Below are 25912 nucleotides of genomic sequence, written 5' to 3'. Positions count from 1 at the left end.
AGAGTTGCTAAGGTATTACCTCGTCAATTGCCCTCCCTCACCCCCTGAACGGTTCAAGATCTTTAATTGTGTTTGCGTATGTGAGTGTTTGTGAAAAAATAAACAAAATTCATTAAAAGTGCATGAGATGTTTCAACATTGCTTTCGAAAATGCCAAAACACCCTCGTTTCCCTATCTGAAAAGCCCATGCCGGTATACACCTTCTTAGAAAAAAAATAATAAAAATGATGTGGACTTTCAGATCAACCAACTAGAAAAAATACCCAGGCATGAAATGAAGTTCACTACAAGAAAATTAGTCACAAAATTGTCAGTGTTGAAACGCACACCTGCTTTACATGATATGGGGGGGGGGGGGTAGTCATCTGCAAAGGCGTTGAAATGGTACAAATTCACAGAAAATAATGTACTCGTCAATTAAGGCAGCGTTGAAAATTCGGAAAAAGAAGATGCATCCATGAAAACAACTTTCCTATTTCATGAAAAATGTACCGTTTTGAGAAGAATAATTTTACAAACACAAGCCACTGAAATCGAGGTGAATCGCTGCGATAAAAAAAAGTTTTCATTCGTTGAATTTCATACATCATAGTTAAAGAGAAAATTACAAATTAAACTCTAAGCAGGCCTTTATAAGTAGACAGTATAGGATATCTTATGACGCCTACATATCTTAAGCGAGAAAGAAAAAGAGCGAAAAAATATTAGATCCTGTCCATCGTCTAATTAGAAATTAGGAAAGCCTATTAGATATAGCACGATGGCATCTAGAATTAAACCATTCATCGTTCTTGTCCTATATCATTTTTTCATAAAAACGAAAAAAAATTGGTAACAATGTTGCTCCCCGTAGCGTGACAGAACTGTCCCCTAAAAGCCACACGTGTACAAATATATACTTAATGTCGTTGATATGTAGATGGTGATGTTATCAGTTACAATCTCTCGCTCGACAGCGTAACGAAATTGCACCCGTTAGTATGGTATGTAATTTTCCCCTTAATGGAACACCCTGTACAGGTACATATTTGTAATTGACATGTAGATGGCGCTGTTCATCATGTCGGTCTCGTGAGCCTTCCTCTTTGCCTATTAGTGTCGGTCTCGTGGGCTTTCTTTGCCTAGTGTCGGTCTCGTGAGCCTTTTTTGCCTAGTGTCGGTCTCGTGGGCTTTCTTCGCCTAGTGTCGGTCTCGTGAGCCTCTTTTGCGTACTGTCGGTCTCGTAAGCCTCAATATTTATTGTGTAGTGTCGGTCTCGTGGGCTCTCTTTGCTTAGTGTCGGTCTCGGGAGCCTTTTGTGTTTAGTGTCGAACTTATGGGCTGTATGACTCGTGAGCCGTATAACTCATGGGCTGTATGATGACTCATGGACCTACTTTTTTATGTTTGTGGACTGTATGACTCATGGGTGTCGGTCTCGTGGGATGACCCCTAATGGGGATATATATACATTGTACGCACAAGTAAAAACACAAACAGGTGAAATTTTCATATTTGACAATCCGCATGGACGAATTTATCTGCGTATAAATATCATAGCGTTAAAAAGACAAGTGGTATGACTTGTCTACACCGTCTCATAAGTTCTGTGAGATTGAAATGCTTAGTCAATAATCCAAGTACAAACTTTCCTCAATACGGTTACACCGTTAAATGCAGCACAAATTCCGCGCCATCGTGGCTTTCCAATATAATATAATAGGCGTAATAAGCAAGCATAGTTGTAATATCCTGACACAGTCGCAACCAATGGGATGGGGGGATGATCTAGTTATTGCTCTTAAAAGTAATAACAAAAACAAGAACTGTATAATGTTATGCTTTCCTTTACACATACAACAAACACACCATCTCGTAAAACGATCTGGCAAACATACAAACAAAACACACAAATATAAACACAACTATTAACCAACAGGTTAAAATTTCATACATCTAACAACCCACAATGACACATTTATCTGCGTAACATTTACATATTGCTCAGATAAAGACAAGTGACATGACTTCTGTACTGTGCGCCCACTATGAAACATGAAGGTCTCGTCATGTTGATAATAATCTCATAAACTCTTCCGATGTTTCAAATTTTAACCATCCCCAGTCAAGAACTATGCTTTCTCGACATGCAAAATATGCGTCATACAAGCTAAATAATTGGCGAGTAACGGTGAATAAGCGCACCATTGTACCGGTAAGAAATACTACGTATAAGCTCTCTTATAATATGAAAATAATCCAAACAGCTCTCTCACCATGTGATATATGTTATATGGCGTTCAACGTGTTTAACATTTTCTCGTTGGGTTGTTCAGCTGCTTCCGAGTATTCTATATATCATAAAGAAATAACGAATTGAATTTTTATTTAATATTATTTTCACTATGAAACATGAAGGTCCCATCATGTCGATAATCTCAAAAACTCTTCAACTCTTCAAATGTTTCAAATTTTAACCACAGACAAGAACTATACTTTGTCGACATGAAAAATATGCGTCATTATTCATACTTATAGCTACTTTACTTGGTAACGGTGAATAAGCGTACCATTGTATCGGTGATTAAAATGAAATATAGGCTCTATTATGATATGAAAATAATCTAAACTCCTCTCTACAACCATGTGATAGATATTATATGGCGTTAAACATGTTTAACATTTTCTCGTTGGGTTGTTCAGCTGCTTCCGAGTATTCTATAATATTACAAGTGTATATCATAATGAAATAACGAATCTTTCACATTTATCCACTTCTCTTCCTGTAATAACGATACGGTACTGGAATTTTTTCCATTTTTACGAATCAATTTCTTCGTTTTGGTAGGGCGCCCTCGGTACTCTTTCTGGGAGAGACCTCTCCACGCTATCGGGGAGGAATCCCTGCGAACGCGAGATGTTGCTCTGCTCAGCATTTCTCTCTCTAGCAGACGGGAGGAGTTGTCCAGATCTATTCTTGAAAGTTGAACTGGTGTCAGAAGTAAATCCGAAGCTGGAAGCCCGCATGGACTTTGGCAAACAGCACTGGAATTGGCTCTGCCAAATTCTACGCACTTGCGGCTGTCGCATGCAGTATAGCATGAAGATGAAGTATCCCTGTAGCGAGTTAAGCACGGTGAAGATCGCAAGAACAACCAGGCTCGCACGTTCGATGATGCTCAGGTAGCCGAGGGCCCAGGTGAGGCCCATCAACAGCAGAATGCAGATGGCGTTTTGGAAACGTCGGAGGCGCTGTCGCTTTTCTGTCTCGTCGATCATTCGACCTTTGACCGTTTTGTTCAGTCGTCTTATCACGCGCACGAAGATTACGAAGTTGAAAATCATGATTAGGGCTACAGGAGCTAGCACGCCGCCAATCAACGGCCAAAATTGCAAGAAGCAACTGCAAGTCCAAAACGGGAAAAAGTAAAACAATATCATTTTAACATCTTCTTGAGAAATTTATTGGCTCAGATACGTTTTCATACACCGGCCCTACATTAGATTTGGGAATTCATTAAGCTGTGAAATAATAATAATGATAATACAGAATCTCCATCGTTATTATACATATATATATATATATATATATATTATATATATATATCTTTTAAATTATTCTTTAAAGCATGAGTTGAAATGTTTTTTGTTAAAGGAGACCTCCGGGTGATTTTCAGATTTTTACATTTGAACAACTATAAATTAGTTATGCTGAGGACAGAATTTTAGAATTTGTGATAATTGGGATGAAGAATAAGAATATTTTCAAAATTTAGAACATATCGCAATGAACATGGATGGTGAGATGGCAGGGTCACCATAAGAATGCACGAGTTGGTGCTCAAGGAAGCAGAACAAAAGAAGAAGGCATGCATAGATTATACACAGGTGAACTCGCAAGCAAGTGGTATTGTAATGGCATTACACTGCTACATTTCTGAAATAATAGTGAACCTCTATGTCATCATCCTTGTTCAGTGTAATTTGTTTAAGGTTTTTCAAAGTATTGTTTCTCTGCTCAAGAATCACAATAAATTCCACAAATCCATACATGGAGTTGTCGATTTATGTACTACATGATGTGAAATTATAAAAATCGTCTGGAATGTCCCTTTAAATTTTCGCTGCAATATCTATTTTCATTAGCTAGCTCACAACAACCTCAAGGTTCATCATCACTTATTGAATTCATCATTACGTAATGGAAATACGCCATCTAATTATTTGTACTATACCCTTGCTAAGCCACCATTTATCTTTCGCTTAGCCAAATGTATGCCTATGGTAAAATTTCTGAATTATTGTATGTTATGTTTTGTTGGGAATATGAATGATAACAAAATAAATTGAATTGAACCTTTCAAATGGATGCTGTTGTTTTTGTGTTGGTATTTTGATTTGTTTTGTTTTTGTTTTTTGGTTTGCATAGCACCTCTTGGCTAGTGTGAGCTTGAATGTTTCCCATAACTGATGTATCTTGGTGGTGTTTCAGTCATATCGACAACATAAGCCTGATTCAAACTACTGACTGATAATGACATTAATTTGTTTCACAGCAACTGATTTTGTCAATCGGTCGAAGTAACCCATATAGCTATACACCTTTTTATGCATTCGTTGATCAATGTGGAAAAAGGTAACTTTTACTGCCAATGTCAATTATTTTCATTCCCTGATTTACAATATGGATAGGCAAAATAAAATGGAACGAAGGTTTTGCTTGGTCGAGTGGTATTCATTTTTCCTAGGCATATAGAAGAGGCTCGGTGATAAAGTGGCTTAGGCTTCGGATATCCTCACAGGTTCGATTTTCGTCCGATGCTTTCGTTCTGAAGACGTACTATATACCGATGTTCAGCTCACCCACGATGTGCCCCTTGACAACGGTTCTTCACCGATATATGGGTGCATTACGTGTTCTTAGTGGCATATTTCTGGGGGAAATTATAATGGCAGGATATCCTGGAAAGACCACTGTTCAAACTAATAAGGTACCATAGCTAAAGCTAACCAGACCATTTATAGCTGATTTGTTTCCGAAGTATAGGCAACCAAGGTGGTCACAAAGTCTACACCGATAAAATCAGAAAGTGCCAAATACTATTTTGTAGGCATGAATAAACTTACTAATCTGTCTCAGCATACGTTTGACGCGTCACTCCAGCAGTTATGGCAACGATAAGAAGAGGACACCCTGGATTGAATAATCAAAACGTACTTTGTCTCAGTTACTTTTAGATCAATGTTTTTGTTATCTATGTTAACTGCAAATTAGAATATTTTCTTTTAATTTGTCCAGCATCGTCTACGGAAAGAAATTACACCTTTATTATTCATTTTTTGCACTTTTATCTTATTTCATATTTCATTTTATTTATGTACTTATGTATACTTAGAAAATGGTACGGAAACAAAACTCAGCTACATGCTTGAAAAAGGCATAATCAGAATAGTAAAAAGATTCGTTATAATCCCTCTATGTAATTATCACAACAATGCAATCTGGGCAGGGCATAAACTTAATTCATCATAAACTACATGGGCTGAAGCAACATTCACAATTGTATTATGTAATTTCATTAGTGTGCCTATGCTATACTGCATGGCTCGACACTAACTTTTTTGTTTGGGGGCCCGATGGGGCCACCAAAATCCTAAATTTCAAATTTTTGGTGGCCCGAGAGAAAAATTTGGTGTCCCGAAAAAACCCAGTAAAAAAACATTATAAGCCCCTTTTTTTAATGAGTCAAATATTTAAGATTTATGATATTAAGAATTAGAAGTTGGACATATCTACTCATAAATAAAATTCAACAAACTTGCAACACTCACTCTCAGGCATTCATTCAGTCCTTTCATCCATCCTTTGAACAAATTTAACTGCTAATTTCCGGCGCAAAAAGTTACGAATTTATTGACATACTTTTCAAAAAATTTTGGTGGCCCGACTTTCATTTTTGGTGGCCCCGGGCCACCGGGCCACCGTTAGTGTCGAGCCCTTGCTATAGGTAGACATGAAAAATTATGTTGAAGGAATGCAGACGTTTATTAATGTTAGCCTCACCCCATGCAACCAGCGACGCTTTCCGTAGGAAGTAAGGCAGGTAAGTGTTGAGCACGCGCACAAACATGACGTGCATGTTGTAACCTTCGACCCCCATCCAGAAGAGGGACGTCAGCATGAAGTAGTGGAGAAAGCCCGCCAGAATGGAGCATGGGAGAGGCTTGACCTCTTCCATCATCATTTCCGTGTCAAAGGTGATCATCACCACAAAGGTCACATACAAACCAAGGAGTGCGCAGCACAACGAAATCAGGATTTGATTTGGTTTGCGATCTCGTAACTTCCTGCAAGGCATAAAACAGTCCCCAAGGAACTATGTTAACTCCTCTTCATGTACAATCGCCGTGTATTTGACAAATCACATCTCAACGTTAAAGGAGCTGTATAGACAGGTGGATAGATATGTGATTTAAAATGGTTTCGATACTGTCAGATGTAATAACTTCGTCAAACTTAGATGTATTTATCAATCATCTTTCATTCTGATTTTTATGTGACAGCGTATCATTCACACAATGTACAATCTCACCATGTCGTTGTTACCTAATACTGTATGTATCACCGGTATATGACACTAAAACATTTAGGTCATGCAAATGAATTAGAATTCACACATGCTGGGACAGACAGACACTCATACACACTTATATCACATTTAACACGCCATTATCATGTGTGAGAAAACTGTAGCGAAGGGAGATAGTAAGGTATCATAATTATGAAGTATTCATATCTCCTGCGTAGGCCTACATGCAGCGTGCAGAAGCAGAGATCTGATGAGACAGTATACCTCAGTTTTGTATAAAATATCTGCATGCAAGCCTTCCTAAGTGATCAAAACTTCCCAAATTCCAAATCGCAAACATGTGGATCCTGTGCACTGACGAATTGAAAGGAACTTTTTACAACCTATCATACTTTGATTTTAAGCGTTGTTGATATTACAAGCAATTAATAATATGATAAACTGAATTTTTAACTTCACTTGTGATATAGGTTTTCCCGGCCAGTTTCGTAAGTTAGAGTCCAATGAGTGACTTTGACCAAACGAAGTCATGTATCCTTCTTTTTTTAAATATTTTTTCTATAGAAAACAATTCTAAAATCAGCACTTGCAAAGTTGAAATTCGGATGTACATGTAAGCATTCAAATTCGTGTTTTGCATGAATTTCCGAATTTGTTCATTCAAATTAGTTCGATGGGCGCGGGGTAAGCACTTCATCTTAAGCATTTTCAACTTTCCTTTTTGATCAATCATTTTTCACAACTGAGCATTCAATTTCGAAATACACATACACACGCAGAGGCTGTTTCTATCCATCTAATCATTGAATAAGACCGACTTTGTAATCAAAATCATCAAATTGTTTGTAATCTTCATTTTATTTCTCGAGCTCAATATCGAGAAGTACCAGACAAGTCAAGTCAATGTGTTGTTGTACGTCGGGTTGACTGGGTGACTTGTTGCGGAGGGTGGAGGGGGGGGGGGGGGGGGTGATCCATGGGTTCATTGACTTGACGTCGATGCTAGACCATAGTGTACTTACATTGATTTCTCATTGCAATTTTGATTTAAGTTTCAAACTTTATTCTTAAAATCTCTAAAGATTCTCTCTCTTCCTCTCTCTCTCTCTCTCTCTCTCCCTCTCTCTTTACCAACCGCGGGTTTTGCCGGTATTCAGTGGTAAAATTTACGAGAAACTTTGCTGTTCATGTCACTCTCATTACCGAAATCGTGATATTGTTCTCAGTTCAGTTATAAAGTTTACGTTTATTTTCTAAAGTTAATGTTAGAACCGATAAATTCAGAGCTGGTTTATTGCCGTTTTGATTCTATGTTGCTTTGCGTAAGGCAGATAGTTACGGTCGATTATTACTCTTCAATACTTTTTTTTTCTTTCTTGTGTTTTTGTGTGTCTATGCTCTGCAGTCCTGCAGATCATGTCAGTAATTTTGTTTCAGTCACTCCTCCTAATGGTCAGTTACAGCACGTCACGCACCGATGCACCTCATCGTATACATCCCGTGTATACGGTGTGCACTGCACTTCCCGTTGCACCATACTTCATGATAGGCCATTACTGCGTAATGTCACTCATTGTAAATGGATTTTGATTTTGGAATAGATGACCAACAGCTAGTCAACCACACAAGCCAGTATTTCACTATCAATGAATTCAACAGTCAGTTTTTTTTCAATAAGGCAAATCAGATTTGTGCTAATTTCAGTTTAATTCACCTTAATTCAAGAAGCTTAACTAAAAATTTCGATCCGTTTGAATTATTTTTAAGTTCCCTCAATGATTTTCCATTCTCCGTTATAGGAGTCACCGAAACATGGTTGCACACCAATTCCCCGGACCTATTTGGCATTGAAAATTATAATTTTATTCGTAATGACAGAAAACATGGCATAGGAGGTGGGGTTGCCATGTACGTTAATAATCATATTAGATTTAAAATTCGAACTGATTTGGGTATTCAGGGAGCAGAAAGTTTATTTATTGAAATCTTAAATGATAATGAGAAAAATATTATAGTTGGTACTATTTACCGTCCTCCACAAAATGACGTTCAATCTTTTATTGACAACTTCGACCAATGTGCTAACGAAATTTTTGGAGAAAGAAAATCCATTTTTTTGATGGGAGATTACAATATAGATTTATTACAACCTACCCATTTCCATGACATATTACTTTCCAACTCACTGCATCCCCACATCAATAAACCTACCAGAATAAATAACACCACCAACAGTAAAACATTAATAGATAATATACTGTCTAATGTTATAACTGAAACCTGTATGAACGGTATCCTTCATTCAGATATATCTGATCATTTACCGATTTTTATGATTAATGATAAATCTGTAATAACTCCAATACGTCGCCAACCCAAACAATATTTGAAAATGTATCGAAATGAAACGCCACAAAATATTGAGTCATTGAATCAAGATTTATTCGAAGAACAATGGAATGAAGTCTTTGAACTCCAAGATGTTAATTCTTCCTACGATTTTTTTTTACAAAAACTATTAGATTATTATGATAAACATATTCCTTTAACTCCCAAAGTAAATGGAAGGAAAAGAGCCCGGCAACCGTGGATTACTCAAGGTCTTATACATTCCATTCTTACTCGAAACCGTCTTTATAAAATATCTCTGAGGAAACCTACTCCTGAAAACGTGAAAAGGTATAAAACATATAGAAATAGATTAACTTCTTTGATTCGAGTTTCACGTAAATCATATATTTCAAATAAACTCGAATCTAATAAGGATGATAAAAATGCTCTTTGGCGGATTGTTAATGAAATACTCAAAAAGAAACCTACGGAATGTCCTGATAGCATTACCCATAATGATAAAGTTATTACTAATTCTGATCAAATTGCAAATATTTTTAACAATTTTTTTGTTAATGTTGGTCCTTCTTTAGCTGCATCTATTCCCATAAATGATATCAAAAATTATAAAGATTACTTACCTGAAAGTAATCAAAACTCATTGTTTTTTACTCCAATAAATGAATCAGAAATTATTGATATTGTTCGATCTCTGAAATGTAGTAATTCCTGTGGGCCTGACAAATTAAGGGTGAATTTTTTGAAAAAAATAATCTACCCCTTAGCAGCCCCTCTCACCCATATATTTAATTTATCCTTACTTAACGGTGAGTTTCCAGACTCTTTTAAAATCGCCAAAGTTATCCCCATTTATAAAAGAGAAGATCCATCACTGGTGAAAAATTATAGACCCATCTCATTGTTACCTGCAATATCGAAAATTTTAGAAAAATTAGTTTATAAGCGTCTCTCCTCGTTTATGATTGAAAATGAAATATTAAATGTGAATCAGTTTGGCTTTAGGAAAGGATTTTCTACCGATTATGCTATAATTAAATCTGTTGATAATATTATTGATGCGCTTATTAAAAAGGAGCACATAATTGGAGTTTTTATGGATCTTAGTAAAGCATTCGACACTATTGATCATGACATTTTATTTGAAAAATTACATAATTATGGCGTGAGAGGGATTACTTTGTCATGGTTTAGAAGTTATCTAAGTCATCGAAAACAATATGTTGCATTTAAATCCAGTCATTCGTTCCATTTGAACGTGTCATGTGGTGTCCCTCAGGGATCTATCCTCGGGCCCCTACTTTTTTTGATTTATATTAATGATATCATTAATTCCTCTCCTCGTTTAAACTTCATTTTATTTGCAGACGACACCAATGTTTTTTATTCCCACAAGGATATTGTAACATTGGTGGATACATTTAACATGGAATTGAGTAATATTTCGAAATGGTTTAGAAGTAATAAGCTTTCATTGAATATTGATAAAACATGTTTTATACATTTTCATACGCTTCAATCTCAACCCACCCTTCCTCAAAGTATTTCTATTGATGATATAAACATTGCTGAGAAACATTCAACCAAGTTCCTAGGAGTGACCCTAGATAACAATCTAACTTGGAATACTCATGTCCAGAATATTATAACAGCAATATCTAAGGCAACTGGTGTGTTAAGGAGAATAAAATACTTAATTAATGATCAAACTTTAATGATGTTATACAACACCTTATTTCTACCATATGTAATGTACTGTAATATTGTATGGGGCAACTGTAGCAAAACCAAATTGAACACAATTTTTCTTCTTCAGAAAAAGGCTCTTCGTATATGCACACATTCAAATTTTTTGGCTCACACTGATCCCATATTTTATCGCCTAAAAACCCTAAAGGCCCATGATATACATTCATATTTAACTGCTATATTTATGTACAAACACATTCGAAATTTATTACCATTTTTCCATAATGCCCTAGTTACTAATGATCATATTCACTCATACCCTACCCGTCGTTCCCATGATTTTCATTTAAGTAATCCAAAGCTTTTACTTGCTCAAAAGTCGATTAGACATCACGGTCCGGATACATGGAACACTCTTCCTGAAGAGTTGAAACAGTGTGCCTCCTTGTTTTCATTCAAAGCAAACTTAAAGAAGCATATTTTACCACAGTATACTTCAAATACGAATTAAGCCCGAATAATTTATATGACTTATGTTGGTCTCCCGATAGTAGCAACATCGTAAGTCATTCCCTCTTCCAGCAAACCAATTTTATCATTCCAAATCCCAGCCTATCTGCCCCTGTGCACTCTCAAGCACTCGCACGCACATTCACCACCTTCACACATCAGAGTTTATTTTCCCCTGCTATCCTCGCAGCAGAATTTGTATTGTTTACCAATTTACCTACCTACCTTTTCCTCGGGCCGGCCATCTTTTCAAGCAATGCTTACAATGGCGGCCCTCTGCATTATCATTTCCTAAATATAATATTGTTATTGTAATCCCAGCTGCATAGACATGCATACTGTAATATCATTAATTTCCTTTTATATCATTGTTTATGCAAGTCAAACGACTCTGTTTCAAATATACTTTGTATATTTCCCATGTTCACGATTATTCAGTTTATGTACAATGTATATTGATTTGCAGAAAATAACGTATCTATCAAACAAACAAAACAAAACTTCGACGCATTACTTGAGAGCCCGCTCTGGTGCAACGTCATATATTCGTTATGTGTAATATGTTACACCAACGTGCAACATTTGTCACTGTCGAAATGTTGCTCTATATTTATGATATCGGAATCAATATCCGAAATTACGGAGGATTGCTCAAATAAAATCCCCGAGCGAGCCAAAGGCGAGCACGGCAGTGGACAAGAACAAACATGGCGCGATACAGCGGGAAGCCAAAGGCAACACGGTCTGCTCTTTTGGTCCTGCGAGGAAGAAGTCGCACTCATCCGGCTCCGGTGGGGAGCCCAAGGCAACCCACCCCACTAGCTCGGTGGAAAAGTCAAAGACTAACCATCGAAGCCACAGTCAAAGCCACAGACCAGCACAGTGGGTGATAAGAACATTCATCTCGATCACGAATGGATAAAGGTGGAAAACACGATGGACAAAATGGCTGAAGATGTAGAATTTCATTTTCAGGAGAATAACATGTGCTCATCATAATCAGCCACAGTGTCAGAAAGCGTCCGGCATTTTTCCTCATCTGGATTGAGTAGTGAGGAGTCAAGCTATATAGAGATGTTCAATCCTCGTGAATCGCGATCCCACCACTATCACCACACATAGATCTCGTTTATGAACACTCAACGAATTTTGTTGTTTGGGATAGCCCGCATTATGCCAAGCAAAATGTGGGAGATGATGCTCTTAGCATGGCTAGTACATCGAACTTCAGGAAATCACATACATGTCATCAAATTATACCTCCATCCCTGCAAAAATCTACGCCTCTGGTAGCCAAATCCTGACTAGAAAGCACTAACTGAGCTATTTGAGTCCATATGGATCACCAAGAGGAAATCCCACAGGAACTGAAGGATACTTCTATCGTCCTTTTGTACAAGCGCACACAGGAAATCGACATGCGTGCGAACCATCGCGGCATCTCCCTACTTTCAGGGAAGATCCTGACAAGAGTCTTGCTGACCCGCCTGATTGACCATTTGGAGGAAGTTTACTATCTGAAAATCAATGCAGGTTCAGACAGGGTCACAGCACAGTGGATATGATTTTCGCAGCGCGTCATCTCCAGGAGAAATGCCAGGAGAAGAATATGTCGGTCTCTACACTATACCTTTCGTAGACCTGACTGAAGCTTTCCACATCGTATACCGAGAAACACTCTGGAAGATCATGGCCAAGTTTTGCCGCCCTATATAGCTGCAAAATTCATCTCCCTGGTCAGACAGTTCCATGGCGGCATATGCAAGTTAGCACGCAGGATGACGGTGAACAATCAGAGACTTTACCTGACTTCGCCCCAACCTTCAAGCTTCAGTTTGATATTCCCAACCATGCTGACAAGTGCTGACAAGTGCTGTAAAAAAGTCGATTTTGGATTCAGAACTATGATGAAAAGCTCTTCAACTTATGACGGAGACTGCAGGCAACATCGAAAGTCAAGGAGGATATTGCTTGTGACTTTCTCTTTGCTGACGACTGTGCCCTGAACGCTAGGGGTGCTGTTCGTTATTCCGAAGGTTCGATATTCCGAAGGTTCGTTATTCCGAAGGTTCGTTAATCGGAAACACACAAATTCCCTATACCTAGAGGTTCGTTAATCCGAAAATGAAAAAGGGTTCGTTAATCCGAACATTTGTGGCGTTATTCCGAAGGTTCGTCATTCCGAAGATGAAATTCGGAAAAACGAACCTTCGGAATAACGAATCTTCGGACTGAAGAGCCTTCGGAATAACGAACCTTCGGAATAACGAGCTGTAACCAATGCTAGTTCCCAGTCTGACATGCATGAAAGCATTAACCAATTCGCCAACGCCTGTGACGACTTCGGTCTGACGATTAGCACAAAGAAGACTGAAGAAATGCATCAGCCAGCTCCTAATATTTCCTACACAGAACCAGTTATCACGGTCAACGGCAGGAAGTTGAAAGTGGCAGATAAATTCATTTACCTTGACAGCACACTGTCACAAAATATCAGCATCGACGAAGAAGTCTAATACACAATTGCCAGGGCCTGCACAGCTTAAAGGCCATATAAATTATGAAACTGTTGCTTGGGGTTATACGTTAGGAGCAATTATTAAGTTGGGCCATGCTTGTCCTGAAATACATCATATCACGAATATTCCGGGATAGTAGCTATTGATTCTCCCAGATTTTTTTCCCCGATCCATCTTGTGTGGTACTCTCTGTGGTACCAAGGTAATGCTGTGCGGTACTACCCTGTGGTAATGCTATGTAGTACTTTCCTGTGGTAATGTGTGGTACTACCCTCTGGTAGTGGTGTGTGGTAATAACCTGTGGTACTGTCCTGTGGTAATGTCCCAAAATACCTCAGGACAGTTCCTGTGGTATATTGCCCTGTGGTAATGTCCTGTGGGAAAGTCCCAAAATACCACAGGACAATTCCTGTGGTACTGTTCTGTGGAACTTGTCCTGTGGTACTGTCCTGTGGTACGTCCCAAAATACCACAGGACAATTCCTGTGGTACGTAAGATTGTAAGATTGTAAGATTTTATTGACTCTATCGACCCCCTCTCGCGGTATGAGAGTACAAACATATTTACAATATATGAATACAAAAATATAAGTGATAGTGTACATGTATATGTGAAAATAACAGATATGAATAAATATGTTTACAAAACAAGGCGTAAAGGACGTTTAACTATTCTACCACTACGTGTACAAACATTCACATCTACTTTACTTTCTACAAAAATACTGTCTTTCTTCTTTGGTGTTGAAGAGAACTGAAACATAATAATTCTGACAAATTTGGCTAGTTTTTTCAAATGGCAAGCATTAGTTGAATTGAATAATTTGGCCATATGTAATGCACTTGGTCCACTTGGTCTACTGTCCTGTGATATTGTCCTGTGGTAATTACCACAGGAGTACCACATGACTTTTTTTTTTTTTTTTGTAAGGGCTAGTGCCATTCTAGTCCTACATAGATCTCATATATAATTCATCCTATTCCTAGTGTTATATATATATATATATATATATATATATATATATATATATATCTATATATATATAGGCCATCTATTCGTAATACATTAAGGCATGGTTACTAACTAGATGATACTTTATTATCAAGATATGGAATTGCACTTTCATAACAAACTTCATAACAATGGGAACGAACATAACATTTTAATAAAGTTCAAAGTAAGTTTCATCATAAATACTTTGAATGTTGAAGTCTTTCATGTATTTTCTAAAATCTAGATTTTTTTTAATGAATATACATGAGCTATGTAAAAATTTGTACAAAAGGAGTACCACAGGAGTACCACAGGGGTACCACAGAAGTACCACATGAAGTATCACATGCTTTACATCAGCACTTTCACTTAAAGGTAATGCTGTAGAGGACAGGTTAAGTAATGCAGGATCAATTGCTATAGTTCACAGCATAACTCATCTCTCTATTAATTGTCGAATATGTGCTTTTTGTTTTTTATTCCAGTTGGTACTGCCTTTAAATAATCAAGATTTTTCTGCGTGGTACTCCTGTGTGGTACTGTTGTTTGATATTCTCCTGATACAAGAGCCCGGATAGAGAGTATCATGTTCAAGTGCTCCCAGCTCGGGTCGGGCATGTACTTCGAATGTCCGACGAGCGTCTGCCAAAGGAACCGCTCTTCGGTGAACCAAGGAGCTCCCTGGTTGAACTAATGGAAGGCAAGTGCTCTTACGGAGGTCAGCGGAAGCGCTAGGACACATTAAAAGCTTCCATGAAATGCTGCAGCATTAACTCTGACAAATGTGAAGCAGCGGCACAAGACCGATCTACCTGGCGATCAGTGGTCAGCTCGATCTGGTTTATCAGGCTACAAAGTGAGGCCAAGATTACGAAGCGGCTGTTTGGAGGCGACCACGGAAAACAGGTGAAAGAAGTTCAAAACGAACATGAGAGAGTTGCTGGATGGTGAAACAGAGGTACCATCCGTACAAGAAAAAAAAAAGCACCGATCCTTTTACGCTCGTCTCGGCAAAACTGGAAGAAAGGAATGTGACTGATAAGTGCTCCCATCAATCAGTTGAATTTCTGTCAAAGTTTTGCTTTTTCTAAATGCCACAGAAAAATGGGGGTATTCGATTAATCCTCGACTTTTCAGAGTTGAACAAAAGCTAACATTACGGGCACTATTAAATGGACAATACTTCAGTCTTGCCCCTTCTATCCAAGGAGAGCTTCATGGCTCCACGCAGAACCCCTCCGAGACGCATATCATACTATCCACACGAAAATCACGTAAATATGTATAGGTTACGTGGGAACAAGAGGCAATTTAGAGCTCTGTCCAGTGGGTCGTCATCTACACCTAGGCTCTTCACAAAACCTCTGTTTGCCTCTTTGAGACAAAAAGGACACATACATATTTGTAGGATATACCATCACTATTTGAGAAACCAACTGGCAACAAAAAAGGCTTTTATAGCCACAACTGAAGTTTTGGGTACGCCAGACAACCAAATAAATCAGTCTTAATGCCAGCACAGGAACTTTCATATTGATGATTACATCAAACATTGAGCAAGACAAAGACGTTCATATGAATTGAAAGACGACCGTGATGATAATGAAATTAAGATGAAAAAGTAAGAGTTATATCCAAATGATGAAGTGCACAACATCAGTTTTGCTTATGTGTATGACGAAACTGAATGCTCGATTGTGAATATCAATCTCTCAAAAACTAAATTAAATGTTTTGAAGAACTTATCCCACCCATGCATTAAATAATTGAAAGCGCAATAATTTATGTGGAATTACAAGCCCACCACAAAACTAAATGCTTACATCCGAATATGAACTTTGTAATTGTTAAACTCGGTGCCTAATACGAACTTGAAAGCACTTAACATGAAATCAATCATCATTGACTAAAATCACTCCACAACTTTAAAAAAGCAAAAAATAAAAAATAAAATAAAATAAAAATGAATACACATGAAATGAAAATGGTTGTTAATTTTATGAAATTGGCCGGGAAAACTTATCGTATGTCTGTATGAATCACTACTGTAATGACAGTTATATAGAACTGTCGAAAGCACATGTTATACCTGTTCAAAAGATACGTTAGAATGGTGACTAGCAGCCCCCAGATCGACATGCAACATCCCACGTAACTGATGACTTTTAAGATGAAGTCAGCTTGGTCCGAGATCGCACGACCTCCGCATATATCCTGGTATATGAAGGAAAATTACAAAGTAAAATAGAATTGAGTGAAGATTTCATCCTGAGATTTCGTTTGATGTGACACGTAAAGCAGGAGTAATTTTGTTTTGCAATAGTCAGTTATGTTTGTTTATTCATGATATCATAATGACTATCAACATCACACTCATTAAACATCAACTTTATCATCCTGCTATGACCAAAGCCATTGCATCTTTGTCGTACAATTCCACGATTTTCCATTCAACTATACAAGAGTAGTATTCTAGTCAACTTTTCAATTATGCACAGCATTTTCGGTGTTATTCTATTTCATACTAAATGCGATGGAGCCATTGTGTTCTCATAGAGGTAAAGGTACACAAAGTGATTAAAACGTTTTTGTTGTACCAATCGTGTTTGATCTCCCTCCATCAAAAAAGTTGCGTCAATTATATGAAAATAATTGTGTGTTGGCAGTTGATTTTACTTATTCCTCGTACACATTCATTTGACGTTATCTGTGCTGAATGGAATGATCTGTCTGGATAGTGATGTATAGGTCCAACACGAAAACGTCATTGTCTCTCTGTGGGTTTATTATCGTTATCATGGTTGTCATCAGTGTAATCATCATCAACAACATTTGACTCACCATGAGAATACCAAAATTTGTGAGATGGTCACATTCACAATCCGGTCGTTCAACGCTGCTGGAATTGCTCAGTCGACAACCTCTGGTAGACCAGTTACCCGTGCCGTTGTTAGCGTCAAAGTCCCAAAACACACAGATCGGATTCGAAGCATTCTGCGTGATTTTAAAATTCGCATCAAGAAATCATCTAAGGTTTGCAAACCGAAGAAATACACCAAGAGAAACTTATTCCTTTAGTCACAACTGCAGCAGCCTCACTACTAAACCACAGGACAAGTTTGAAGGGGTGTGACGAAGAAGTATCTGCAATTGAAGATCTAGTGCAGCGTTCCACCAGTCGTTTGCATGTTACCATTTCTCTCATGCATGACTCTGTTGAGTACTAGACGTTAATTTGTCTTCAATTTGAAGCAACTCACCCATCTTATCAAAGAAATATTTATTCATCTTTGATAGGGAATAGGTGGAAGAGATGCAAACTAAATCTATTTTGATTTAATTTCTCTTCGTTTTTTAACATGTATTACGACTTCCTTTTGTCTTTGCTGAATCAAAGATAAGATAATAATGACATTAATAGAAACAGAACAACGCACTGCCACATCAAACCAGATATGAGAGGGACTCTATAATAACCGCATTAGCTTTAATACCTGTATGCGTGGTCTGAAGGAAACTCGGACTGGCTCTTCCAAGTTTTCTATCACCTGATTCCCGATAGACGCCGCTATGATGCGAGAATTAACGGTCCTGTTATAGTCGCAGAAACCATTATTTCCACTCCGGAATGAGGACGGAAAGAGAGACGGGTCACGGAAACCGGTAACAAACACCCGGGTTGTACCCGCATTCTCAACAACCTCACTCGGAATAAAAATGCTTGCTTCCAGCTCATCGCTTTGGTTCCTTTTTGTGATATCTCCCTGCTCAAGACGAAGATCATCGGTTGTAATGGTATCATCAACACCTGTCACTGTCAGAAGAACTGAAAAACCATCCTGACTTTCTTCCGGCTCAACATCATCAACCTTACAAGAAAGAGAATTAAAGAAGTGGATTAGAGAGAGAGAGAGAGAGAGAGAGAGGGAGGGAGAGAGGTATCAACCCAACGAAAGCTACTACACCTAAAGCCATTATGGATTCATCCTTTGTTAATGGTAAACTGCATCATTAGTTTGGTAACTTGGTCATAAAATATTTTTTTCCCTTTCATATGGCTACATATTGTCAATACTTCTCATAAATATACACATGACTTGTAATTCTTAGATTTTTTATTTTTTATACAACATATGTTGTATCATACTAGTATACAACACAGCAAACACACACAGGTAACTCATTATAATGCTCCATGGAAGAGAAGGTTTTTTTTTTTATTCTATTTTGCAAAGATAATGATCTGATTAGTTGTAGATATAATTCATATGATTTGGACAAACATGTGACATACGCATGCTAAACCAGTGCTGAAATGAAATTTTGACTGGTGAAGAGCTCAGAGATCACATGGCAAGTATTTTCTGAGAGGCACTTTAGTATAGTGTATAAGACGTTTGGTTTTCCACTGGAGAACCCGAGTTCGAATCCCGTCAAGGAGGCCTACCTACGCACAAGACGTCATCACCCACCATGTTCCTCTCGAGCCAGGGGTATAATTGGGATACCTGGCAACTATATAGGGTAATAATAATGACAAAGCCTTGTGAAAGAGTAGTGAAAATAATGTAGAGGTTACTCTAAATAGATAAAGAAGTCAGTAAAGATTGCCTGACTTTTAATATCATTTTTTTCTCCGTCTATCCCAACTTCTATTTTCTGGATCTTCATGTAATATTTTTCACCGAACAGGTAGATATTAAGGTTAAGACAAGGTTCTCACTATCACAACACTGAATCACCAATGTCTTCACAATGAATGACTTACCACTGCGGCTACGTTGGGCTCCGTCACTGTTAGCGGTTCGTCTTCTGGGAGTTCGACATTAATCAACTGTTCCTCCATGGATTGCACTACTGTGCTGACAGCACCACTCGCCTCTTGCGCCACTTGCAGTTCATCGTCCGATGTGTCTGCCAAATTGCTGACAATATCCACCACCAAAACCGTCACCTGTTGAAAAATTAAAGCACTTGCTTGATACTTTGCACGTTGACGATGGGATCAATTCTCATTACTCTATATTGGAGATGCGATTTTGTTTTCAAAGTTTAGATCAGAGATAAAATTTGCACGGATGTGGACACACATGCAAGGAGCATTGTCGGTATCTTTTATCTGCTGACCAAATGCGTGTCATGCAAAATGTCAACTTAGTCTGTTAGTTCTTGCAACATCACACTGAGTATGCATAACTTCATAATTATATAGATTGGTATCTCGACAGATATATATATATATATATATATATATATATATATATATTACGCCGTATTTCTTTTTTCAAAACGTGTCACAGAACATCAGTGTAAAAATGGTAACCTTTGCTTTTAAGCCTTAACGTACATTAAAAGTTTTTTTTTTTTCTTATAGCTTTATCGTTTGAGCTTCTAAAAAGTCAAATGCTGGTCTTTTTGGGAACCAAAGGATATTTGCTAAAGCGGAAAAGTGGGATGGATTGGGGCTACCGGACTGGAAATTCGCTTGTCAAGTGGATTGAAAATATGTTTTATATAGACTTTTAGTCCCCTCCCCCTCCCGATTAGGCGTTCCATAATGCGTTTCAAGACATGCGGCACCCGACGCCACGTTTTTAGAAAAAAAAGGGGGGGGGGGCAGTTTATATTTTTGGTGCTACTTTCGGGTTTCATCAGCTAACAAAAAAAAAAGAAGGAAAAAAAGGTCTTCAGAGCAACTTTCTGATTCCACTTCTGGGTTTCTTCAGCTGACAAGGAAAACAAAAAGATGCCTTTCGATCCTGCGCTCCCACTTCCCGGTTTAATCAGTAGGTTACCTCCCCCCCCCCCCAAAAAAAAAAAAAAAAAAAAAAAAAATCACTCTGTACAACTTGCAATCTGCAAAAGCTTAAAGGAAACCAAAACCCAAAGAGAAATGTGGATTGAGTGAAAGCAGCAGCACACTAGTAGAACACATCAGTGAAAGTGTGAGGAAAATCGGACAATCGACAAATTGATCGATGCAAAAGTTATGAATTCCTGAAGTATTGGCGTTGGAACCGCTTGATGAGGAGACTACTAAAGGTTATGGCGACACGAGTGGACAACAATATAAAGAAATTTTAAAGGGAATTCCACAAAAATTCATTTTTCATGAAAATTACACATTCCGTTTCAACTTGACTCTGACATACGTTAAGGGCAACAATAATTATTCCCGCTGCTTCCTGAAATTGGTTAGTCATGTGCTCTTTCATTATGCTAGAAAAGTATTTTTTTTTTTGTGTGGAATTCCCTTTATATTTTCTTTAAAATGTTGTCCACATATGACGTCATAACCTCTAGTAGTCTCCTCATCCAGCGGTTCCAACACCAAAACTTTAAAAATTCATAACTTCTGCATCGATTGTCTGATTTTCCTCAAACTTTCACTGGTGTGTTCTACTAATTTAATGTCGATGCTTTCACTCACATTTTTTTTTTCTGGTGCCACTTCCGGGGTAATTTTTTTTTTTTTTTTTTTTTTGGGGGGGGGGGAGAGGTTACACCCTATGTATTCCTATATATTGTGGCAAGGAAAAAAAGTGTGGGGTGGGGCGCTCGGCCCCCACACTTTTTGAGGTGCTAAAAAGTCAACCCCCCCCCCCCGTTCCGCCGGTCCTGTTGCTGATAATCATATACCTAGAAATATAACAGAATGTCTTTCTTGCACAAGATGAAAAAAACGGTTAAAAGGTTATTTTGTTGTGAAATACGCATGACGTACACATGGGATTATAGTTTACCAGGCAAAACACTAAACAAAAACAAAACAAAACAAAACAAAACAAGACAAAAAATACTTGGAGAAATGTAAGCAGAAGACTGTAAATACCTCGACCTCGACGGAATCTACACTAGCGATATCCTGGAGAATTTCAGAAACGGTTTCAAGCCCTGTTGCGGTGAGAGTATCCGTGTTTTCCGTTATTTCAGCAGCTTGAGTGGCGACCATCTCAGCATTTTGATTAGTCACTTCTTCCTACAGACAAAAGAAATAAGACATCACAGTTACTGATTTATATGGATTGATAGAATGCCTCCACATCACGTACAACGATGATACTAAAAATGAAATGCATAAAATGTTATAGTTTTGGTATGAGACCACAGGTTTTTAATTTATATATTGGGTGAGATGAGAAACCTCTTATGAAATATGAAAGAACATGTTATTCCAAGAAGAATTCATTTATTTGATGAAAATTGGTTTTCATATGGCTGATATATCCAATACAAAGGGATTCTAATAAAAGGTGAGACCCACGTTTTATTAGGATTTTCATCAAATAAACTTTGAATTCCTCTTAGAATAGTATGCCCTGTAACATTCCATAAGTGGTTGCTTAGTATCTCGCAAGAACAGTTAAAAGCTCAATTTTCATCTGCACCAATACTATACCTTTTTATACTTATACTTTTTTATCCCAAACAAATCTGCATTCAAAGTGTTGCCAAAATTCAAACATGCAAATTAAATCTAATTGAGCTAATGTCATTGCTGTTAAATTCTAAATAGCAAAAGACTCAAGTTCAAATTTGACTTACAAGGACTGCTATTAGGCTCTCAAAATGTAACTTTGGTGTGTTTACCGTTATTATGCTGACATTATGTAAGACATAAAAAAAGACCTCGCATGTGTGGTGTTCTTTTCGTGTCTTACTGCCATGAAAACACAGAAACAGATATTAGATAGTGCAGAACAATTTAATCAGAATAACAATGAACTTATCTGAGTGAGTGTAAAGTCATGACTGGATTTGGCATTAAATCAGTTAATTTCTACACGGCAGACAGAGAGAAAATAAGATATCATCTCCTTATAGAAAGACTTCAATCAGGGAGGTTAGAGCTCTCACCTCCCTGCTTCAATTCATATAAAAGGAAGATACTGTTGATGTTTAAGAGTATTTCAAAAGAGGCCAGAGGTACTCTTTATACCTGCTGCAGGATTTCCAGGAGCTCATCGGCAGTGAGGTCTCGCCCACAGTTATCCTCCTCGACCCAATTACACGGTGAGATCGTATCTCCTACGCACGTTGCAACAAGGATAGGCTGTCCACCTAGGATCAATAGATATTCGTAATCTCAAAGCTAAAAATGTCTTATTAAATCTCATGCACTCCCAAAGCTTTGAACGTGAACAACGAAAGCAGTATATAATAAAGACATAATACTATACGCGTTATATATCCATATAAATGCTTTTATCAAGGACAAAGATAAAGTGATAGACATAATCTCACGTTAGCTGCATTTTTTTTTTATACGTATACATTTATGAGATTATTCATTGAAGATGTGCTTCTGCAGACTATAGTGGCTGGATATCACATCAATCTTGCAACTCACCACTTTTCGTTACTGTTATTTTGGTCTTGCATTGTCCTTATTTTATTGCGTTTTTTAGTTTTCTTGTATAAATCTCACCAGTGCGCTTAGAAACACCCGTATATACCCGTATATTATCATTATTATCATTATTACTATCACATTTTCGTGAGTACTGAAGAGTAGTGAAATACCATAAGACTATCACATTATTTAATTCTATGTGTTTAAGAAGATGGCAGATGACAATACATGTACTTACGATTGATTTTGGTGTCTGGACAGACTGGCCCAACTGTCGCATTGATTCTACTGCTAAGGTCACCGGACGGAAATGATGCATTTCCGTAGGGAGTTACAAAAGTCTTCGGAGGGCATGTGACTGGTTTATAAGGAGATGCAATACAAGGTCAAACATGGGGAAAATATTATGCTGAAGGACTACAGCATTTGATGTTCCTGAAACATGTTATTAAGTTTATCGAAATTTACTCCTGGAACAGTTTTATTTTTGACAGCTGAATTAAACTAGGGTACAAACCTAACAATCTCTCTCTATAAATGAACCCGGGGTAGATGTATGAACTTCATGGCGTAAAATGTAATCACTGCAAGTACAGAAAGCTGTGTTTCAAACATGTGCTTTCTTATTGCCTCCTATATAGTCTATTTTTCTCCGCAACGTTGTAAGGACTCAAACGTCAAAATGCTGGTTATAAAACGGAATGCACATTTATTAGATTTCCTTTTATTCAGCCCAAACATAACTAGGATAATCGCACTTTAGTGTTCATTCTTATTAAGTATAATGATGCTTCGAATCTCGATAGGCTTCACCTGACACTTCATATCATGAACTTATGAGGAGTGAAAGGAAATAAAGGTGTCATTCTCTCTTCTCAATGCAGAACCTTATTCTGAGGAAAATCTTTCAAATTGATTTGTAAGAAACGAATGATACGCACACACACACACACACACACACACATGGCTTAAGTGCCATTTTAGGTTTTTTATCAAATGCATGCGTGTGTGTGTGTGTGTGTTTGTGTGTGTATAACGTAAATAAGTGTAAACATTGCAACAAATAAAAGGAATATATTAGTAATTAATCTAATTTCTTACCAGTGCTTAACACTCCAATCGAGTCGGGGTTAATCAAACCACCGGAGTTTTCGGCATAATCGGTCAGTATGGAGCCAATGTCTGCGAGCTGATCACCGTCTGAAGTTGTCCCATTATAGAGATAGATCTGATAGTCTGCCACAACGCTTCCTTCTGATAACCCGTTGATCGCCACCGATACTTGTTGGGGAAGCCCGTTCTGAATGGCCGTCTCGAGCTACCCAAAACAGAATAATACCAATGTGTGAGCGTATGAAAAAGAAGATGTGTATGTATCTCTTAAGATAGTTGTACACAATTGTAGCTTTAATTTTTGCACAAACAACAGACACTATTAATTTCATTCTTTCGCAGACGCATACGCAGTAGGCAAAAGAATTTATTCAAATAATCGACCTTGGTTTGACATGTTTGAGTGCAAATTCCTTGAAAATAATTTGAAGGACAATTCTGGATCAGGCATAATTCAATTTCAAAACTGACATGTAGTTTACATGCACAACAATGACAAAGTCGGATTCAAAAGAATGAATTCATAAAAATGTTTATGATAAACAAATTGCCCTCCCCCCGCCAGAAGTGTACTTTTGCTAGTCCGAAAAAGGGGAAAAATCGGAGGAAAAAAATCGGGAAAGAAATCACAACACCTATGATTTTAATTTTCCCAAGATTCCGCCTTAGATTCTCCCCGTCTGAGCGGGGGGTCTTGACTTAGACACCCCCGCCTCGGTCCTGCAGCCCCCACACATGCACACACTGAAAAACGTTCCGCGGACCCTGCCGTGGTACTACATTTCTACAAACTCTGCAAAAAGCGCCACAGAACGGTGGCGCTGAAATGTAGTCTTCTCTCTTTAATAGCACTTTAAAACTTTTTCTGATTTTCAATGCCTGATGTTAGGAGGATAATGTGAAACGACCAGGAAAAAGAGAATAAAAGAAATTTTACATGACACACTCACAGTATTTTGAATTAACGCAGAAGTTTGTTGGTACTCTTGTGACAGCGGGTTTAAGAGTTCACTGGTAAAGTTCAAATTGAAAGTCGTAGAAGCGACATAGGTGACAACTCCTGCAATTGTAAACGAAGTTGAAAGACATTGCTTTAATAGGTATCGACAAAGAATACACACAGGTATAAACTGACACTCACAAACATTCATGACCCAGAGCATTTGTGTTCATGCGCTCATCTTTCGCTATCTTATAGAGGTTAGACAAATCCAAAATTTTAAGAGGACAATGATGAATTTCTGGAATATCTGTGCATCTGTCTCCCAGAGTAAGAGAGAAAATGAAAGGTGGTTGAATAGTGGAGCGCACATGACTTGAAGAGCGTCTAACACAAAGCCATGATGTTATCCCTATTATCTTTATTCAAGATGTGGGATCTCTGATAAATCGTAATTAGGATAATTAATAATTGTCTAAAATCATCCATTGTTTTGAGCAGTCTCGTATATCTCTACGTGCTTTGGACATACTTGTCTAATGTCTAATAACTCGACCCACCTTTCACAGTCAATAATGCTTCACTCGTTCTCACTGTTTCTTGATTAGTCCCAATTCCTTGACAGAAATAGTAGCCCTGATCCTCGGCAAGAGCTGGATTGATGACGAGTGGGGATATATTGGTGTTCCCACTGATCACTGTGGTTCCCTTGAACCAGTCGAAACTATCCACATTCGCAAAGGAGCAGTGCAACTCTACCCGACCCAATGCGTCAACTTCTTTTGATGAAGGACTAGTGAGAACTCTGGGTGGCTCTGAAACAAATTAATTTTAAACAGGCACATTCCTGAATACGAGCAGAAGACGGGAAATAA

At 37.8% G+C, this 25912-nt stretch overlaps 1 protein-coding gene across 1 annotated transcript; it reads right to left on the bottom strand.

Annotated features, from left to right (window-relative positions):
- Positions 1–2800: 2800 nt before the first annotated feature.
- LOC139741292 (adhesion G-protein coupled receptor G6-like) lies at positions 2801–25633 on the bottom strand. The gene is made up of 13 exons (XM_071651882.1): positions 25598–25633; positions 25048–25157; positions 24086–24302; positions 23223–23342; positions 22571–22692; positions 21464–21610; positions 19400–19585; positions 18126–18500; positions 17473–17625; positions 16721–16845; positions 6045–6328; positions 5108–5174; positions 2801–3383 (listed from the first exon to the last, which is right to left on the bottom strand). Exons 6-13 carry the CDS (start codon positions 21581–21583, stop codon positions 2801–2803), a joined length of 1893 nt encoding a protein of 630 aa, XP_071507983.1. The 5' UTR covers positions 21584–21610; positions 22571–22692; positions 23223–23342; positions 24086–24302; positions 25048–25157; positions 25598–25633.
- Positions 25634–25912: the final 279 nt, after the last annotated feature.

Source organism: Diadema antillarum, unplaced genomic scaffold (genome assembly GCF_040938485.1).
Source record: "Diadema antillarum isolate AM-2024a unplaced genomic scaffold, OU_Dant_1.0 seq00000915_RagTag, whole genome shotgun sequence".
NCBI lineage: Eukaryota > Metazoa > Echinodermata > Echinoidea > Diadematoida > Diadematidae > Diadema > Diadema antillarum.
The sequence above is the reverse complement of the archived record's forward strand: the minus strand, read 5'-3'. Positions and strand labels throughout refer to the sequence as shown.